The sequence below is a fragment of the Prunus dulcis genome, chromosome 2, assembly GCF_902201215.1.
Source record: "Prunus dulcis chromosome 2, ALMONDv2, whole genome shotgun sequence".
Taxonomy (NCBI): domain Eukaryota; kingdom Viridiplantae; phylum Streptophyta; class Magnoliopsida; order Rosales; family Rosaceae; genus Prunus; species Prunus dulcis.
Window position 1 is genome coordinate 12625908 of NC_047651.1, and position 18613 is coordinate 12644520.

An 18613-nucleotide genomic window follows, 5' to 3' on the forward strand; every position below is an offset into this window, starting at 1 on the left:
CTGCTTAGAGAAGAACCCAATTGGACTATTGACACATGTAAATTAATATATATAAATATATAAATATAATTAATTAATATTTAAACGGTTCGGTTCGGATTAGCACAATTTTTTAAAACTTAAAACTGCAGCTGAACCAAATTACTCCGGTTTGGTTCGGATTTAAAAACTGTTGACTTTTTTAAAGTCAAAATCGAACCAAACCGGAAAATACGGTTTGGTTCGGCCGGTTTGGTCGGATCGGCCGGATTGATGCCCACCCCTATTGACAATTCTCAATTGCTAGAAAATACCAGTTAACAAACCATCAAATAAAGTTGGATGGACCTTTTCCTCAAATCAAAATTGGTCCGTCCAAAATTCCCTTCAAAACAAAAACGTATCAATTAGCAAATAATTGATACGAAAATCCTAAATTTCTCAAATGGTATCAAATCATTTCAAATTTCCTCATGGGTTATCTACTCGTGCAAATTTCAATGAGATCAAATTCAAATCTCTCAAACATAAAATTCTTTCAAGGGTTCATTCATTCTTTGAAAGTCCAATCAAATTCTTAAGGAACTACGTCCGGTTTGATTCCGCCAAGGATACGTAGGCAATTTGGAAATTCAATCCAGATACAACCGCAAGTCCAAATAGAATCCCTGGTGTCCCTTAACCAAATTCTCCCCAAACACTTTTCCAACCATAAAATCAAATTGAATCCTTGGTCCAACCACATTCATCCAAATTCCATAAAAAATTTCCCATACCACAAATTATTTCAAGGGGTCATTCATTCCATGAAAGTCCAATCAAATTCTCTTGAGAACTACAAAAGGCTTGATCCCCAAAATGGGGTATGTAGGCAGTCTAGGGTTCCCTAGATGCAGCCGTAACATCAAATCAAATTCTATTATTTATTTCATTCTTCATATTGGAATCAAAGGGTTTTCTCTTTCCAAAGAGATTATAATTAAGAGATATTTTTATCTTGCATGGGTCGTACTCAATTAAAAAATAAAAACTCTTATTTGTAAATAAGAGTGAGATTATGTTGGGTGAATTTTTAATTTCTTTATTACACTTTTTATCTAACAACTACCATGCAACGTGAAACCTAATTTGAGGATGAAAGTAGCTATTATTGGAATTTAATGACAAAAATACAAATCGAGATATAATTTAAGGACCATTGCTATACTTTAGTCTATTAACTTTCCCATACTTGGTCTGTGTCCCCGAAGATGAAATTCTCCTGTAGGTGGTGGTCCTTGCTGGTAGTGAAATGGCAACAAAGGAATATTTGACTTTAAAAAAAAATTGAGTTAAAATGATCCACAAAACGTATTTGGAAATTTTTTTTTTCAAAAGAACATATGTTGAATTTGAGGTCACCACATCACCATGTCAGGATGAATTCTCCCCTCAATTATCAGTTATCAAGAGCCAAGCTTTGTGGTATGAAGATTGAAGGTGTAACTTGGCTTGATGGATACTACTTTTACTTCGTGAATGCTTAATTAGGACAACATTTTAAGTTGAAGCATGTAAGAAATTGTCCTTAAAAAAGTATATTTCGCACTTTAGAAACTATATAAGTGAGGAGTGAGAAGCTCTTAAAGAGGACATGGCTTCACATTGATTTTAAGCATATTGAACTGTTTTTATTTCTTTTTGTCAAAATTTGTTATACAAGCGATATTAAAGGAGGTGAGTTTTAACCTGAGATCCCACATCCGTAAATCAAGACTCTTTTCACTGGATAGATCAATGTTTTTGTCAAAATTTTGAGCATTGAAGTTAGAGAGAACGTTTAATATTTTCATTTCAACATTAATCAAGGCCAATTTATTATGAAGTAAAGCACATAAAGGTTGGGGAAGATTTAATTGCGTAACTGGCTTATATAAATGTTAGTTGCCGTTAGATGAGTTTAATTTTTTTTTTTTTTTTTGGGTTACAATTACATTAAATCACACATGCAACGACAATTAACGGAGTTCAATTTTCCTATTACCATTGTCCTTTCACTTAACTCCAAGTTAACAGTTTAAGTTTAATTAAATTAACGGAGTTTGATTTCTAACACCCAGTAACGTTGTTTGCTGGAATACTCCATTGATCAGTTCTCCAAATCCTTTCTTCCTTCCTAAGTCCTGTGGAGGATTGATATCAATCAAAATTACTGCAATATGAATTCATTATATGTACTCCAATGTGTTAACTTTTAATTAAATTAGAACTAATAATTGATGAAAAAAACCCGACAAGGTTTCTCAACTGCAAAGCTCTGTTTCACTTTCTCATAAATTTTATGGAAATGTTCATGAAGAAGCCAGACAAGGCAAAGGCTCTGAAGCAGATGCGAAGCCATGTTTGGGGCTTGGATAAGAAATAACTTCTGCTAAAAAAATAATAATAATAATTTAATAAATAAATAAAAAAAACCCAACATCGAACTCCCACCCACACCCAATCCGTCAACAACTCCCAACCCCCCTTAAGTTAGAGTTAAGTGGAAGGACATATGTTAAAACGTTAGTTAACACTAACAGGTGGGCACAGGAGAAATGGTAACAGAAAAATTAAATATACTGTCAGAAATGGTTTCGATACAACCAAAGAATTTGTAAAAGAAAGCAACGAACACAAAAATATATAGAAGCATCAAAGTTTTCTCACATTTTGGAGATAGAGTTGAGAACTGGTTCTGGTTTCACAAAGTTAGAATATAGTTGTTGTTGTTGTTGTTGTTGAGCATGGCAGAAGAAGGCAAACAAGAGCAGAAGATCATCCTCAAAAGCCCTGCTCTTCTAAAGGTTCATTTTCTTTTCCTCTCAGTGTACCAATCTGGTTAACACAGATCATAGACCGTTGAATTTATATTTTTATAACTTTTTTATAATAAATCAGAAACTTGTTTTCAGCTGGTTCATGATTTTATATTATTGCAGTACATCCTCGACACAAGCTGCTACCCAAGAGAACATGAGCAGTTGAAACAACTAAGGGAAGCCACTGTCGAGAAATACAAGTTCTGGTATGTTGAATAAGCGATCGAGCACTAGTCAATTAGTAACTCAATATGGCGCTAACCACTTGTTTTGATCCATTTCACAATTTATCTGATGATTCAAATTGTTTACTTTTTAGATCATCAATGAAAATCCATTATTGCAAAAATTTATTTATTCAAATTAAAACGCGTTTAGTTATCTAACTTTAATCAAATAAATAGACAAACACAATATTTTCGATAAATATTGACAATAATAATTAAGTGGTTAAACGATTTCGGATTTGGATAAAATTTTGTACAGACAATCTTTGAATGATGATAAAAATATTTGAATGGTTCTGATTATTAGATTACATCATAAAGTAGGCCCAAACAAGCAGTTAGTACCATATTAACTTACTAATTGATTATAGCTTAGCACTACTCCTTTGTGTATTCCTTTGTGTGTGTGTGTGTGTGTGTATAAGCAAAAAATTAAACCAAGGTCTTACAAAAATGAGCCCTATACCAACTTCAGGAGCATTATGAATGTGCCTGTTGATGAAGGGCTGCTGATCTCCATGCTTCTGAAGATCATGAATGCAAAGAAGACATTAGAGCTTGGAGTATTTACTGGCTATTCTCTTCTTACTACTGCTCTTGCACTGCCTCATGATGGAAAAGTATTCTTATTCTTCTTTCTTTCTTTTTGTTGTCAATTTTCATTGAAATTATAAATAAATAAATAGACATTTTCAGCTTGGTTTGATATATACTTCATTAACATTAGTAATTAGTTATGGAATTTCAACATGAATTTTTCAGATTATAGCAATCGATCCAGATAACGAAGCCTACGAGTTTGGATTGCCGTTCATTCGGAAGGCTGGGGTGGACCATAAAATTAATTTCTTTCACACGGATGCCCTCTCAGTCCTAAATGATCTCATTACTAATGTAAGTTTGTACATTACACACGTACTTATTTTTGTTTGACAAACAACGTACAAGTAGTTTGAAAATTAATCTCTTATCGAACTATCCTATGTTGCCAAACGATCAATTTAGGCTAGTGATAAGTTGACTCTTTACTTGAACATGTAGTCCAAATTTTCAGTCTAGCAACATAAGTCTACGAGAGAACATTATCCGGAATTCTTGGTTCATATGGATAGAATTGTATTTTGATTTGGAGTTTTAAACAAGCAAGCAGGGGAAGGAAGAAGGGAGCTTCGATTATGCATTTGTGGATGCTAACAAGGACAACTACATAGAATATCATGAGCTGATGCTGAAGCTTGTTAAAGTTGGCGGAATAATAGCATACGACAACACATTGTTGTTTGGCTCAGTGACAGAGCCTGAGGAGACGGTGGAGGAAATGTTAAGGCTACCCAGAAAACATACGAGGGATTTGAACAGCTTTCTAGCCACTGACTCCCGTATCGAACTGGCTCATGTTACCACCGGTGATGGCCTCGCCCTCTGCCGGCGCCTCGAATAGGAAGTAATAACAACTTCAACTTCAGTGTGCTCAGTTGAACTTCTCTAATGAATAAAGCTGTTGTCTTCAAATAATGTGGTTGATGATGTATTGGTAGACATATTCTCAACATATTCTCCTCACTTGATGAGATGAGCTTTGTATGATGTTGGAATCTTTTTTATGTATTGGTTTCTAATTTTGATTTGTGCTTCTATATCCTTTATCTCTATAAATTAGCCGTCTTTAGTCCTTTTTTTTGGGTATAAATTCTCTAACAAAATTGACCCTTAAATAAAACAATTTCAATACTTGTGATTTGAAATACGTACAGACACAAAAATTTAACCGAAGGGTGTGTGTGAGGTTCTTTTGTATAACTACGAGTTCGTTGGTCAAGTGATTTATCACGTGATAAGAGAGATACATGAACTAGTAGTAATATGTTATATGATATTAATTAAAACCAGTTGGTTGTAGGAAAGATGAATTAATCTAGGCAGAATAGGTTCTTTACATTCAAAAGCACATGACATGAAGTTCATAATGGTATTCGCAGTCGCTTTATGCTGAGATTCGCAATAAAAGGTAAGATGGAGAGTTATTAAGAATTGATTCTTTTTTCACAAAAACTTACAGAATAGTTTAGTTTTTGTTGAGAAGAGGATGGAAGCAAGAAAACAAGAGAAGATCATCCTCAAAACCCCAGCTCTTCTAAAGGTTTATTTTCTTTTCCTCAATTTCAAATGCTGTTGACAAGGCCGTAGACCATTGAATTTTTTTTTTCAATTTTTTTTAGATTTTTAATTTTAATTTTTGTTTTTTCGTGTGGATGATTGAGTGATTAAAGAAGCAGTTTTGCTAGGACTGAAATAATTTCTTGTTTTCCTTGCAATTTTTATTTGTTTAATTATTTATTAACTGTGGGTGTGAAGAGCTATAGTGTTTCTTCATAAACTTGTTTCAGCTGGTTCATGATTTTATATTTATTTTTCTTTAGAGTTCAAACTACAACAGTAACCAAATGGAGACAAGAAACGACATAGTTGCAGTGTGACAAGTGAAATTAAATTACTAGCCTTAAACTTTTAGATTTACTTTCCCTCACAGGATAACCATTGGCCTTTCTTGTGATAGTACATCCTTGAAACAAGCTGCTATCCAAGAGAACATGAGCAGTTGAAGCAACTAAGGGAAGCCACTGTCGAGAAATACCAGTTCAGGTATGTTGAATATTTGCATTTACATTAACGAGTATATATGTACATACGAGAGCGCTTAAGCGATAGCTGGTTTAGTAAGTTAATACAACGCTAGCAACTCATTTGGGAGGCGAAAAATTAGCCAAATTTTTACTAGTTGAATGATCGTTAATATTTTCGTTGTTTACAGAAAGTATTGTGTTCATCAGTTTAATTGATTATAGTTTGATGAGTGAGTGTCGTCTAAAACGTATATTTCATTTAATTTAAGACCACTGCTTCTAATAAATTAATTAATACAAGTCTTATCATAAAGAGAATTTTTTTAGTAATATTGGTAAGTTATTTTGATTTTTTTTTAATCAACTAGTAAGTTCCTTGATCTTTTTTTCCAGAACTAATAAATTTCTTGATCAAGGAAACTAATATAACTTTTCAGAAAATACCAACTTTAACCTCAATAATTACAGTTTGATCTAATTAATTGCAGGAGCATTATGAATGTGCCTGTTGATGAAGGGCTGTTGCTCTCCATGCTTCTGAAGCTCATGAATGCAAAGAAGACACTGGAGCTCGGAGTATTTACTGGCTATTCTCTTCTTACTACAGCTCTTGCACTGCCTTTTGATGGAAAAGTATTCTTCCTTTTTCCTTCTTTTTTATTTTTATTTTAAATTTTCATTAAAATAATAAATAAATAAAACTTTTCATCTTGACTTGTAGTAATTAGTTCTGGAGTTTCAACATGAATTTTTTCAGATTACAGCAGTCGATCTGAATAAAGAAGCCTATGAGTTCGGATTGCCGTTCATTCGGAAGGCTGGGGTGGAGCATAAGATTAACTTCTTTCAGTCGGATGCCTTCTCCGTCCTAAATGATCTCATTACCAATGTAAGTTAGTACTTTATATATGTGCCATATTTTTTTAAGAAGTATTTCTGAAAAAGCATTCATCGACAACGTATGTTGTATGTTGCCAGTACTTTACTTGACCGTGTAGTCCGGATTCACAATCTAGCAACATAAACCTACGAGAAAACATTAGCCTCAAATAGTTTTAGTTTTATCATTGGTTCATGTAGATAGAATTGTATTTTGATTTGTAGTTTCAAACAAGCAAGCAGGGGAACGAAGAAGGGAGCTTTGATTTTGCATTTGTGGATGCCAACAAGGACACGTACATTGAATATTATGAGCTGCTGATAAAGCTTGTTAAGGTTGGTGGGATAATAGCATTCGATAACACATTGTGGTTTGGCTCAGTGGCAGAGCCTGAGGAAATGGTGGAGGAACATTTAAGGCCATCCAGAAAACATACGAGGGAATTGAACAGCTTTCTAACCACGGATTCCCGTATCGAATTGGCTCACGTTTCCATCGGCGATGGCCTCACCCTCTGCAGGCGCGTCTATTAGGAAGAAAAACTACTTCAGTGTACTCTGTTGAAGTTCTCTGTAAAATGGTTAACATTTGTCTTCAAATAATCTCCTCACTTGATGAGATGAGCTTTCATCTCAGGGGATGATTGCAGTTTTATCTTGACCCAAGGACCTTATCTGATGTACATGGGTTTTGATTAATGTCTCTCTCATCCACAACTTCATAATTTATCTTGACCCAACTTATGAACGCTAAATGAGTGCAAACATAATTTACAAAAAGTGACGAAGGACAATGTCAACCCTAACAGCTACCCAGCAAAGCATAGAAATTGCAATACACTGCCACATTATCTACTCTGCATATATATAACAAAGCAGGGTAACTCACTAAACTCTGTAGAAACCAAAGCCCACCAAATGATTGGTATCGACACCTTATTGACTTATCCCGTCTAATCCCCACAAAATGAAAAATTCTTCAACCCTACCTTCATATAGTCTTATGAGTTACCAAACCCAATATAATTTTAAGCACCAAACTTGACCATAAGATCTCATTGTATGAAACTAGATCATGGAGTGATGATACAGAAAAATCAGACAGACACAATACTGATCATGCTTCTACTCAATTAATTTCCTAGTTTTGAGGAGATGAGACAATTCATCCTTGGGCCAAAATTGTTGCTTTCTATCACACATTGCCCTCATATTTGCCGCTTAAATCAAACATAATTTCACAAAAGATTAGCATCTTCACAACACAGTAATTGAATTCAAGATGACATAAAAAGTGATTCTTGCTCCCTCAATCAAGTGAAGTGCTTCCAAATATCAGACCAAGCAAACATTCACAAAGCACTAATTAAAGGAGAAGTAAGACATTCATATGAGAGAGTCAATGACAATACAAAATTCACAAAACAAAATAAACTAAAGAAAAATTCAAAAAATAAGAAAGAAAGAAAAAAACCCAAAATAGAATTAACTCTTAGGAATGTTCTTGCCCACAATCTTAGCTGGAGCTATGCGAAGAAGATTGCCAGGCTTACCAGGAAGAGCACCTTTGATCATAACAACATTGAGGTCCTTATCAATCTTCACAATCTTGAGCTTCCTGATCTTGGTCTTGGTCCCTCCCATTCTTCCAGGCATCTTCTTCCCCTTGTAAACCCGCCCTGGCGTCGTTCCGGCCCCAATTGACCCAAGAGCTCTGTGACTTTTGGACCCATGAGTCATTTGCCCTCTCTTGAAATTGTGCCTCTTAATCCCACCCTGAAACCCTTTCCCGATTGTGGTTCCAGAGACATCAACAATGTCTCCTTCGTTGAAGAGCTCGTCGAACGAAAGCTTCTGGTTTGGCTCGAACCCATCAACGCTCTGGAGCCGAAACTCCTGGAGATGGCGCAGGGGGATTGAACCGGCCTTCTGGAGATGACCCATTTCGGGTTTCGTCAGTTTCCTGTCCCTGACTCGGCGGTAGCCCACCTGAACGGCATCGTATCCGTCGGTGGCCTCGGTTTTGACCTGGGTCACTATGTTGCCTTCTTTGAAACCCACCACTGTGACTGGGACAACTTTGCCGTTGGGTTCGAAGAAGCTCATCATGCCGAGCTTCGTGGCCATAACTCCTATGCCTGCCTCCACGCTCATGGTCACGCCCACTGGTTTCTTCTTCTTGGATTTCACAATGGGCAGAAATGGGTTGCTGTTGGTCTGGGTTGGTGGGGTGAGAAATGAAGAGCAGCATTTTGAGGAGGAGAATGAGACATTGGGAAGAAGGGAAGAAGAAGATGAAGCTGAAAGGATTGACATCTCTCTTTGCCTCTGGCTATGCACTCAAACGCATTAGCATGAGTTGCTCAATTGCACACTTCAGACACACACAGAGAGAGGAAGAAGAGTGAGAAAGGGTTTTCTTATCCTTTTGGAATTGGGTTTTGGGAGAGGATACTGGTATTTGGGACCACCCAAACTAACTTGGGCTTTAGAAAGAATGACTTTTTGTGTAATTTTTTCCTTGGCAGTTCTTATTTCTATTTACACCTCACAACAAGACCCAAAAGAAAATTTTATCACTTGGAGTGAGTTTCTTCAACCCAAGGGGACCTTTTGCCCAGACTCAGCTATGCGATGGAAGTGCTCTTACTAATATTTGGCACGTTTGAATCAAATGTTACTTCAATCCTCACACTGGAAACGAGTGTGTTTTACCTGGGCAAATTTCTCTAAAAGAAAAAGAATAGAACCATGCAAGGCCATTTCTTGTTTGGCAAATAGGTATTTTTGGTCTCGGTAGGCTTTTGGTTTTACCACTTTGATCATTGTAGTTTGAATTTTGTCATTGTATATTTCAATTCAGAGCAATTTAAGGGCAAGTTTTAGTTTTTGTCAAATTCCTCCCAATTTCGTTACTCAATCCTCACACTGAAAACGAGTGTATTTTATCTAGGACGAATTTCTCTAATAGAAAAAGAAATCATGCAAGGCCATTTCTCAAAACCCATTTCTTGTTTGGCAAATAATTATTTTTGGTCCCTGTAGGCTTTTGGTTTAACCACTTTGGTCATCCTAGTTTGAATTTTGTCAATTGTCCTTGTATTTTTCAATTCTAAGCAATTCAAGGACACTTAGTTTTTGTCAAATCCCTCCCAACTTCATTAAGTTTTGACCGCATTCCCCACATGAAAAGGGTATTCCAATCCACTGGAGCCATATTTAATTTTAGAACACAAGATAGAGCTCTTCCCATTCACTTTGGGTGCAATTTTAGTACTTAGGATTTCAAAAAAGGATTTTTGTAGAAATGTCACCTAAACTTTTACCTCAGTTTCAATTTGTCACATTAAAAAAAAATTTAAAAGAAATGTCATCTTAATTTTTCAAATTAAAACTAAGGTATAAGTTCAAGTGACATTTATACAAAAATTATTTAAAAAAATATTTGCATCTCTAGGTTAAAATTTGAGTGAATTAGGAGGAATTTCGAAAGAATTAGCTCAATTGGACTACAATACCCCTCCATATAAGAGACACATGGCCAAAACGTAACGGAATTGCTAGCAAATTGAAAACTATAAGGATACAATTGACAAAAATTGAAACTGAAGATACCAAATTAGTAAAACTGGCAAACTACAAGAACCAAAAGTGACTTCTTTCCCTTCTCGTTTTATATTCAACAATCAAAAATAAAAATTGCTACTTTTCTTTTCTCCTTGCAAGTGGCAAGGCATTGGTTTGGCAGCCAAAGCCTTTAAGCCTATACGGCATGAACATAGAAGAAAACTTGGAAAGTGTAAGCATTGCTATTCCAATTTACAACCAAAAATCAAATGGTAAACCCAAAGGAACTATTCTATATAACATTTACTGTGATGCTCTTCTAATAAACAATTTAACAAGAAACTTACTTGGTCATGCAGACCTCCAATCCTCTGCCAAAATAAAAAAAATTATTGCGCCTGCGAACAGCTCCTCTCTCTCTCTCTCTCTCTCTCTCTCTCTCAGAGCAAATATTAATGGAAGCTGAATATCTCTCTTTCTCTAGCCTAGCCTGCAATAAATGTACAGGAACCTTTATTCCAATGGAGGAGGATCAGGAAAAAATGATAAGTATGGAAAGATATCATTATCAAGGCCAGCTAGGTACAATTATGACAACTCCAGAGGAAGTTGTTAGGCAGGTTAACTCTCATTTTCGTCAACATTCTCCAAGCAACTCATCTCATTATCAAATGTCAGAAGGGCCATTGATGTCCTGGGAAAAGTAGCAGAACATAGAACATTTTAGAAGATATGTGAAATCACCGATGCGAAAAGTATAAATAAATTAAAGTGACCTACCTTATTCTCTATTACCACTCCATCAGGAATTTCCAATTTCATCCCGGGTTTTGCAGCAATAGTTACTCTCCCCTGGAGAAGTAAATCAACCATAAGAAAAATGAAATACTGTTGAATCAACAAATAACTGAGNGATCCTTTTGAAAGATTGATGGCAATACGTTGCTCCAGTAAATCATGAGCAAATGAATATCCCAGTCTGATGCATATTACAAAGCATTCTGCACTAATATCAATATGTGATGTGGACATTCTTAGATACTGCCAGCGCAAGAAATTTGTTTCCATTAAAATAATTTTACTGACCTTTTTTTACTGCTGATATCAAAAGATAACAAACCTCCCTAAAGCTCACGAACTATAATGCAGAATATGATTGGGTGCAAATTGCAAACAAATTAAAAAGGGATGAAAGAAGCAACAGTTACAAGTTAACAAATTTGAAACAGATTCCAGGAGAACAATAGCAATACCTTGAGAGTTATACCAGCTCCAAACCACACATCACCTGTGACCTTCAAGCTATCCAGGCCAATAATGTCAGGCATGGACTTAAAGCGGCTTAGGAGGTCACTAACCTGAAAGGAGATAAAACACATTAAAACGTTAAAGAAGACAAATGCAAATAGATAAAGGCAAGGCAATTGCGACCAAACAAATCTTTACCTTTTCAAATTCAGGTCCTAATTCAATTACAGGATTTTCGGGATTAGTTCTAGCTATATTCTGAACTAGAACCCCTTCATCACAGGTGTAGAGATCTGACTGTAGAAGCACATAAATGAGATATAACAAAAACAATAAATTCAAGCTTCTAAAGAGCATCATTTCTTCTCAATTGTCAAAATAAAAGTTACGGGTTAGAAAAGTGTCAACATCACCTTTAGAAGAAGTAGGTCTGATGTTTTATTCAGTGAAAGAGATCGAGAATGGGGAACATTGACACCAATGGCACGATCAAAGAACTGTACAAGCCATAAAAAGTGAAATAACAAAAAAACCTAGAAACAATAACTGTAAAAATAAATATTACAACTATTTTATGTAACATGAAAAATACCCGTATTGCAGAACCAGCCGCCGTTTCCTGCAAAAGAACTTGATCACTTTCTATTCTACGTTATAACTAGTCAATATGCAGAAGTTTCTCAACTGATGATAAGGTATGGTACCTTAGAAACAGAGATATCTTCAATCTTTAGTGTATCTGTATCCAAAAGCCTTTTAATGGCTCTCAAATTCACCCACCTGTACAATGTAGCACAAAGTGAAGATAAGCAGTTATTTTATAGGAAACAAGACTGAAAGTTAAGCATATTATTGAGTCTGAGAAGCAATCAACTTACAAGCTGCCAGTATCAACAAGTTTGAATTTTTCCGTTGACTTCAATGTAACGAGCACATAACACCAAGGAAAGTGAGTAAACATGTAATAAAAAGATAATAAATCAAATAAATGATCAAAATCTGCCAAGTATACTCAGCATGATATAGAATTTCAAACCTAAACATGCATATATAAATGCAAAATAGCCAATAGAGGAGAAAACAAAGGAAAGAAAAAAAAAACCACCAAACCGAAACTTACATGTTTGACAGAACTCTGGGCTATTTCCGCAAGCTGCATCATATTATGGCACAAAACGTTAATCACCCATGGATTAAATATAAAGAATACAGGAAAATCTATTCATCAATACTTATTATCATATTAAATTAACTACACCTCAAGTTTTAGACCAAGCCAGATTAACAAAAACAAGTTCACTTCTAGAAATCACAGAGCATTTTAGATTAACATATTTGCATAAACAACACTTAAAAGCTCTTTTTTTTTCTTTTTTGTTGTTGTTGTTGTTGTTGTTGTTGTTGTCAATATGCTATTAGGATTAGGGAAATTAATAGAAATGTCACATGAACTTATACACCAGTTCCAATTTGTTAGAAAAATTTAACAAAGATGCCACCTTGATTTGTCAAAATCGCTATATAAAAACAACCAACCGACCATTCATTCCAACCACAACCCACCCCAAACCCCACCGATAAGCACTTTAATATTTCTTATTGTTGATAATGTTAATGTTAAATTGATAGTTAACTACCCCTGAAAAGGGGTCGCGTGTGACGCACGTGCCGTATTTCAGATGGAAAGTTGAACAGCATTAGTCAGGTGACATATGAGGGGTTTCGACGAATCAAGGTGGGGTTCTCTTAAAGTTTTCTTCACCGTGACAAATCGAAAATATTTTATAATGTCAGGTGACATTTCTAACATTTCCCTTTGGATTATTGACAGCTCGCCTTTTCCAAAATTAGATTGGGCTAGATGATTAAGTTCATCATCAATATATAGTTATTACAACCAACTTTTATGCCAATCTACAACATAACTCATATCCAAACGCATAGCTAGGGTCTTTTGGTAAAAAAATTATATAGCTAAATTACTTTGTCTTGTACAAAAAGAACAAAATATATCCTCAAATCTATCTCCCCACCCACTTGAAGTATGATAATCATAGCAGTAGCACTAATTGAAGCCTTGGAAGGTTTCCAACTGTTATTTTTAACTCAAATACCCCAAAAGCTTGCTGCAATCTCATCAATCAGCCTAAGGCTTTTCATCACACGCTCAATCAATTGGTTTAATATGAAATTGTAGTTATGAAAATAGCTTTTCAATTGTTTAATCTACAACCCAAGATTATCATTAATTTTTAGCAAGACTTCCAATTTCATGAATAGATTTCCACATTATCTAAGCAGTTGCTTCATTTCAAGGAAGACCCAAAACTTGAGGTTACTAACCAATTCGAATAAGGAGAAGTAGGACCCATACAAGACGTGGATTTATTGAAGAATCTCGAGTTTAACCTCCCATTCAAAAGTACAAAACACTTATAAACTGTATCACTAAACTGAATTTATATAAAAAGATGGAAATTATAGCCACCTTTGAAGATTCTAACTCAGGGCATCCCAACCACAATTTTAAAGGATTGGAAATAAGGAAGGGCGTTATAGTAGCAGAGTACCATATATATATATATATATATATATATATATATATCAATACTACCTACCTCAAACTTCTGTAGGCGTGAACCAATGTTACTAAAATCTGCATCGTATGCGGTAGGCACAACCTGATGGGAGAGAAAAGTCAGACTTGCAAAATCTACCACACAAGATGGAGAAAACTGAATAAAATAGAAGGAAGGGGGTTAAGATACACACACACACACACACACACAAACACACAGCTTCAGGAGTGGAATCCAGTTTTGCAGGACCCCACTTCCTGAAGTTTTTCTAATATGTATATGCACAGACACACACATACACAGAGAGAGAGAGAGAGAGAGAGAGAGAGAGAGAGAGAGGAGAACATCCTAAGCTCTCATTTTGTTTACCTCTATACAGTATTCAATCTTTTTTTCAATCAAATGATCCAAAATTTCTACATATTGACTTAAGGGACACAATGATCTAAGGATTGATCCCCAACAAAGGACAAAAAAAGCATTAATAAATGGAAGTATCACAGAGAACTACAATAATAAAAAGAAAAAATATATGACAAGGATACTTGGGTCAATTGTAGCAGCCACGTTATCTGAGTCAACCATAAGGATATACTCCTTACCCTGAAAAGGAAAGCTGAAGAAGTTTAACCAAGTTTACCTTTAAATACCTCCTCTCAACAGGTACTCTTTTCTTTTGTTTGGTTCAAATTCATGTTTCTAGGTAATTTAAATGAAAAAGAAACAAAACCATAAGAACACCTTCAGAAGTGCATTAAGATACAAACCTGTGATAATAGGACATCAAGAGTTCCACTTTTCATAATGGAAAGGAACACAGCACCATGGCCAGGATACCTTCACACAAGCACAAGAGTAGGGTAATTGATCAGCAAAGTTATGGTCACTGTCAAAGGAAATCAATTTGTGATTGTGCAGAACCAACTTATGAGAATTATTGGATGGTATATTTAGAAAAGGCATTTCTTAAAATACAGACAAAATTAGAATGCAGAAAAAGAATTTCATGATGGTTATCACTGAAATCATGAACAATGCATGTTCTTGACAGATAGCTGCAAGAAGGTCAATATGATTCTTGACATACATCATATTAGTATCTTAAAAAGGCAACATTTATGAGCTTAGGTCCACTATTGTATCACAAAATAACTCAAGGAACATTGTAACCACCAAAAGAAAAGGTGCACTATTGAACCATTAAAAGAAATAACAGAGGGATTTACTCTCAATCACAAGTTAGTTGACTCAGGTTTAAAAGAAACATTTATATGAAACATATTCCTCTAATCAGATTAGAAGTCAGAAAAACACAACTTAAGTAATTATTCTTACTCCTGTAAATTAACTGAGTTACAAGGGAGAAAAAGGACATGTAGGCACTGTCCAGCAGCTAAACCAGACTATTCACAAATTCAAACAATTTTTTATTTTTTAGCTTCTGTAGAAGTTAGTTCTTATGAGCCTGCCCTAAAGTTTTCACCAACAATTTTTTCAGAGGACAGCATGTTTGTTACAAAATGCTTCACAAATCTCACTTTCAACAGACAACTCAAATAGATCAGAAATATAGGAAACTGAAAATAATTAACTTGAGGAAACAGGACTACAACACAGCAGTTAAATCATAAAGCAATTACAGTACCCTCACATGAGTCATGAAGCTCTCAAATCTTAAGACAATCACATCTCAAAAAATTAATTCTATAATTAAAAAAGACCCGTCATAATAAAAGCACATAAACATGCTGTTAGATTTTCTACCAAACAAAGTACATGACACCACATATTGAAGTGAATTACAATCTCCAATGGGTACTCGGAATTATAAATCAAACCATGCATTCAACTCAGATTATTTACCTGTTCTCATGATACAGGGAACCTAACCATTCATGGAGTAAAAGGGTGAAAATTTTATTTAAACACTTTGGTCAAAGAATTTGGTGGGCCTGGGCAAAAACTGTCCAATACACTTTTTGTTATCCATTGTTTTCGATATTACAACCGAAGGAACAAGCATTATATGCCTGTAACCATCCAACTTCATGCTTTTAGATTTCATCCTTTTCAAACACAGTGGAGGACTGAGTATTTTGGTTTGAACATGTGTGAAGCTAAACCCTCTTAATGGAGGCCCAGAATCTGAAGGAGTTTGACTGAATTTGAAATTAGGGTTAGCTAGGTATTCTAAAAGTTGCAATTATAATCTGTTAGTTATTAAATATGGATACATCCCCAAAAAGAAAAATAGAAGGAAAAAAAACAAAAACAATTCTATCAGCACTTAATAGATTCTGAAAATAAGTCATGTCTGCTTTCAACATCATACAGATTATGCGCGTATTAGTTAAAAAATAAACAATGTCAAGAATTCAGATAGGAAAGATGACATACAGTTCGTCCTCACCGCTCTGTCCTCCAGATGACTTGTGCTGTGGCTGTTGGGTCCACATAAATGAGAACATACATTCACAAGTAAGTCCTAATCCAAGCATCCAATAACCAAAACAAGAAAAAGAAAACATAAGCTAATAAAAAATACGCCTTAGAATCGCAAACCTGTTTAAGAGAATGAATATCAACATTTGACTTGGCGTATTTCTCCAAGAGCTACATTACACAAGCTAATATGAGTAGAAAAACATAGGATCTAAAAGTAAGAACTTCATGGGGAAATGAAAAAAGCAATTCACCTTGACCGTATCTTCGTGTGTCGTTGTTGTGTTCATAAGGAGCAAAGGAACACTGCATCTGTACTTAGAATGGAGAGCCTGCAATAGTAATATTAGGATGGTGATTATAGAATACGTGCAATTTTTAAAAAACAACTGAGAGAGAGAGAGAGAGAGAGAGAGAGAGAGGGGTAAAATTTGACCTCAATTTGATTAACAATTAAGTCTAGAGATGTCAACCCATCACAGATTTGAATAGTGGACCTGCATCAAAGTTATTAAGAATTAGAGTAATATAGCTGCAAAACAAAACCAAGAAATCATTACGCAACAAAATAATTGCACAAAACAAGTACAAGAATTTAGCCTACAAATGCAATAAGTGAGAACACACAAGAATTATGGTCATTGAGTATGAGTGCATACTTGGGGCCATGGAATCCCATGTTTGTACCCAAAGCTCCATTGAACTTGAGCACAGCAAGCTTGTCCAGGAGCTCCTCAGTTCTATCTACACCTACACTCTCATGCATACACCAAATTAAGTACATTTAAATTTTACCACTTTTGTTGAGATTGATTAAAAAAGAAAAACACTTTATCCAATATTACCAGGAGAAATGGGTAACAAGCTGTAAGGAAGCACAAGCAACTCATCCTTGTTGACGCTCTTACCCTCCTCTATACGCTCCACTTGCTCCCTTCAACAAAACACACGCAGAGCACATCGAATTCAACACTCAATTTCCTAGAGCTCAACTTAAGAAAACAAACAACCAAAACCCACCTCGTATCCTCCTGTTGTGCAACAGAAGAAGCAGTGCTCTTCTGGTGAAGAAGGAAAGTCTTGGTGATCAAATTGCAGACCAAGTACACGAACTGAACCGAGTCGTTGGCCGGAATCGGATACGTAATCTTCTTATAGCATTCCAACGGCATGGCCGAATCAACAAGCGAAACAATGGGAATCTGCAAACGATCCGCCTCGAGAATCACCGAAGATTTCCGATCAGTATCGAAAACAACCACGCAATCAGGAGGTTGGGTGGGCCCGAAGCAAATCTTCTTACGGCGGGACCTGAACTTCTTGGGGCTGTGGCTGTTGGTGAGGAACCCACCACTGCGCCACAGCAAGTTCATGGAGGGGCTGTAGCAGCCGATCTTCTTCGTCATCTGCTCGATGATCTCATCCCAGAGGGAATTGGTGTTGACGAACATGAAGCGGGCCTTCTGCTGGGCGAGGGCGGCGATGAACTCGACGGCGGTGCGGAGGCAGATGAGGGTTCTATCAGAGTCGATGATGGCCATGCCATTGCGGGTTCCATAGGTGAACTGCTTGAAGTGGTGGGCTGCTACTCGACGGCCCAAATGGGCTTTGGTGCTCAGTAGCTTCTGTATCACTATGGAGTGGAGGGTCATGGCGCCTGTTAGGGTTTAGCTGGGTTTTTCCAGAGTGAAAATGGTGAAATCAAAATTGAGTTGGGGGTGGAGAAATGGGTCGAGTTGGTCAGGTGACCCGTGATCCATGGGCCGTGGGTCAAACATTTCAATTTCTTTTTCTTTTTTTGGTTTAGATAAGTGTCAAATTTCTCATTAGTTCCATGAAATAAAAGAATTAGTTGGAACGTGTGATGTGAATCCAGCATGTTTTTGGTTATATGTCATATTACACTAGAATTTTCAAAATGATTGTTTTTTTTTTTAAAAAAAATTTTGTCATACTACCCTATAATTTCTTATTTGGGTAATTCACAATGTAGTGATTTCAATACGCAATTAAAGTAGTTATGATGGGGGAAGGGAAGTTGGTGATGGTCGTAGTTGCAGGGTGATGATGGTAGAGGTGGTTCGTAGGAGTCAAGTGGTGGCGGGATGAGAGGGGTGATGGTAATTGTGATAGTGGCAATTTGAGGAGAGAGAGAGAGAGGAGGGGAGGAGTGGGTTGCGATGTGATGGTTAAGGTGGTGGTTGTGGTTGTGGTTGTGTCGCGGTGGT

General features: G+C 36.0%; 4 protein-coding genes across 7 annotated transcripts; 2 read left to right on the top strand and 2 right to left on the bottom strand.

Moving 5' to 3' along the window:
* Positions 1-2603: 2603 nt before the first annotated feature.
* On the top strand, positions 2604-4685 carry LOC117619928 (flavonoid 3',5'-methyltransferase-like). 2 transcript variants are annotated; one of them, XM_034350003.1, is made up of 5 exons: positions 2604-2804; positions 2940-3025; positions 3522-3666; positions 3809-3940; positions 4194-4685. In XM_034350003.1, the coding sequence occupies exons 1-5, from the start codon at positions 2745-2747 to the stop codon at positions 4485-4487; spliced, it is 717 nt and encodes a 238-aa protein (XP_034205894.1). In that variant the 5' UTR covers positions 2604-2744; the 3' UTR covers positions 4488-4685. The 2 variants fall into 2 exon arrangements, with proteins under 2 accessions (XP_034205894.1, XP_034205895.1); XM_034350004.1 differs by having other exon boundaries at positions 2608-2804; positions 4197-4685.
* Positions 4686-5037: 352 nt separating this feature from the next.
* On the top strand, positions 5038-7211 carry LOC117619927 (flavonoid 3',5'-methyltransferase-like). 2 transcript variants are annotated; one of them, XM_034350000.1, is made up of 5 exons: positions 5038-5186; positions 5604-5689; positions 6159-6303; positions 6428-6559; positions 6775-7211. In XM_034350000.1, the coding sequence occupies exons 1-5, from the start codon at positions 5133-5135 to the stop codon at positions 7081-7083; spliced, it is 726 nt and encodes a 241-aa protein (XP_034205891.1). In that variant the 5' UTR covers positions 5038-5132; the 3' UTR covers positions 7084-7211. The 2 variants fall into 2 exon arrangements, with proteins under 2 accessions (XP_034205891.1, XP_034205892.1); XM_034350001.1 differs by having other exon boundaries at positions 6793-7211.
* A 606-nt stretch (positions 7212-7817) lies between these two features.
* LOC117617095 (50S ribosomal protein L3, chloroplastic) lies at positions 7818-9069 on the bottom strand. The gene has a single exon (XM_034346349.1). It carries the CDS (start codon positions 8863-8865, stop codon positions 8035-8037), a length of 831 nt encoding a protein of 276 aa, XP_034202240.1. The 5' UTR covers positions 8866-9069; the 3' UTR covers positions 7818-8034.
* Positions 9070-10238: 1169 nt separating this feature from the next.
* LOC117618865 (UTP--glucose-1-phosphate uridylyltransferase-like) lies at positions 10239-18250 on the bottom strand. Of its 2 annotated transcripts, XM_034348611.1 has the most exons (20): positions 17406-18250; positions 17231-17319; positions 17045-17135; positions 16822-16882; positions 16640-16717; positions 16506-16556; positions 16341-16384; positions 14711-14780; positions 14489-14546; positions 14313-14359; positions 13983-14045; positions 12485-12517; positions 12243-12280; positions 12069-12144; positions 11957-11983; positions 11778-11861; positions 11563-11661; positions 11370-11474; positions 10897-10968; positions 10239-10810 (listed from the first exon to the last, which is right to left on the bottom strand). In XM_034348611.1, exons 1-20 carry the CDS (start codon positions 18035-18037, stop codon positions 10784-10786), a joined length of 1845 nt encoding a protein of 614 aa, XP_034204502.1. In that variant the 5' UTR covers positions 18038-18250; the 3' UTR covers positions 10239-10783. The 2 variants fall into 2 exon arrangements, with proteins under 2 accessions (XP_034204502.1, XP_034204503.1); XM_034348612.1 differs by lacking the exon at positions 11957-11983 and having other exon boundaries at positions 17406-18225.
* Between the last annotated feature and the right edge of the window lie 363 nt (positions 18251-18613).

Bases quoted from the DNA above. Each gene is read 5' to 3' on its own strand.
- LOC117617095 (XM_034346349.1), bottom strand. From the start codon at position 8,865: ATGTCAATCCTTTCAGCTTCATCTTCTTCTTCCCTTCTTCCCAATGTC.
- LOC117618865 (XM_034348611.1), bottom strand. From the start codon at position 18,037: ATGACCCTCCACTCCATAGTGATACAGAAGCTACTGAGCACCAAAGCC. The intron at 14,046-14,312 runs GTAAACAAAATG...CTCTCCCATCAG, and splicing joins AGATTGAATACTGTATAGAG to GTTGTGCCTACCGCATACGA. The intron at 10,811-10,896 runs GTAGGTCACTTT...TACTTTTCCCAG, and splicing joins GAGTGGTAATAGAGAATAAG to GACATCAATGGCCCTTCTGA.
- LOC117619927 (XM_034350000.1), top strand. From the start codon at position 5,133: ATGGAAGCAAGAAAACAAGAGAAGATCATCCTCAAAACCCCAGCTCTT. The intron at 5,690-6,158 runs GTATGTTGAATA...AATTAATTGCAG, and splicing joins GTCGAGAAATACCAGTTCAG to GAGCATTATGAATGTGCCTG. The intron at 6,560-6,774 runs GTAAGTTAGTAC...TTTGATTTGTAG, and splicing joins TAAATGATCTCATTACCAAT to TTTCAAACAAGCAAGCAGGG.
- LOC117619928 (XM_034350003.1), top strand. From the start codon at position 2,745: ATGGCAGAAGAAGGCAAACAAGAGCAGAAGATCATCCTCAAAAGCCCT. The intron at 3,667-3,808 runs GTATTCTTATTC...TGAATTTTTCAG, and splicing joins CACTGCCTCATGATGGAAAA to ATTATAGCAATCGATCCAGA. The intron at 3,941-4,193 runs GTAAGTTTGTAC...TAAACAAGCAAG, and splicing joins TAAATGATCTCATTACTAAT to CAGGGGAAGGAAGAAGGGAG.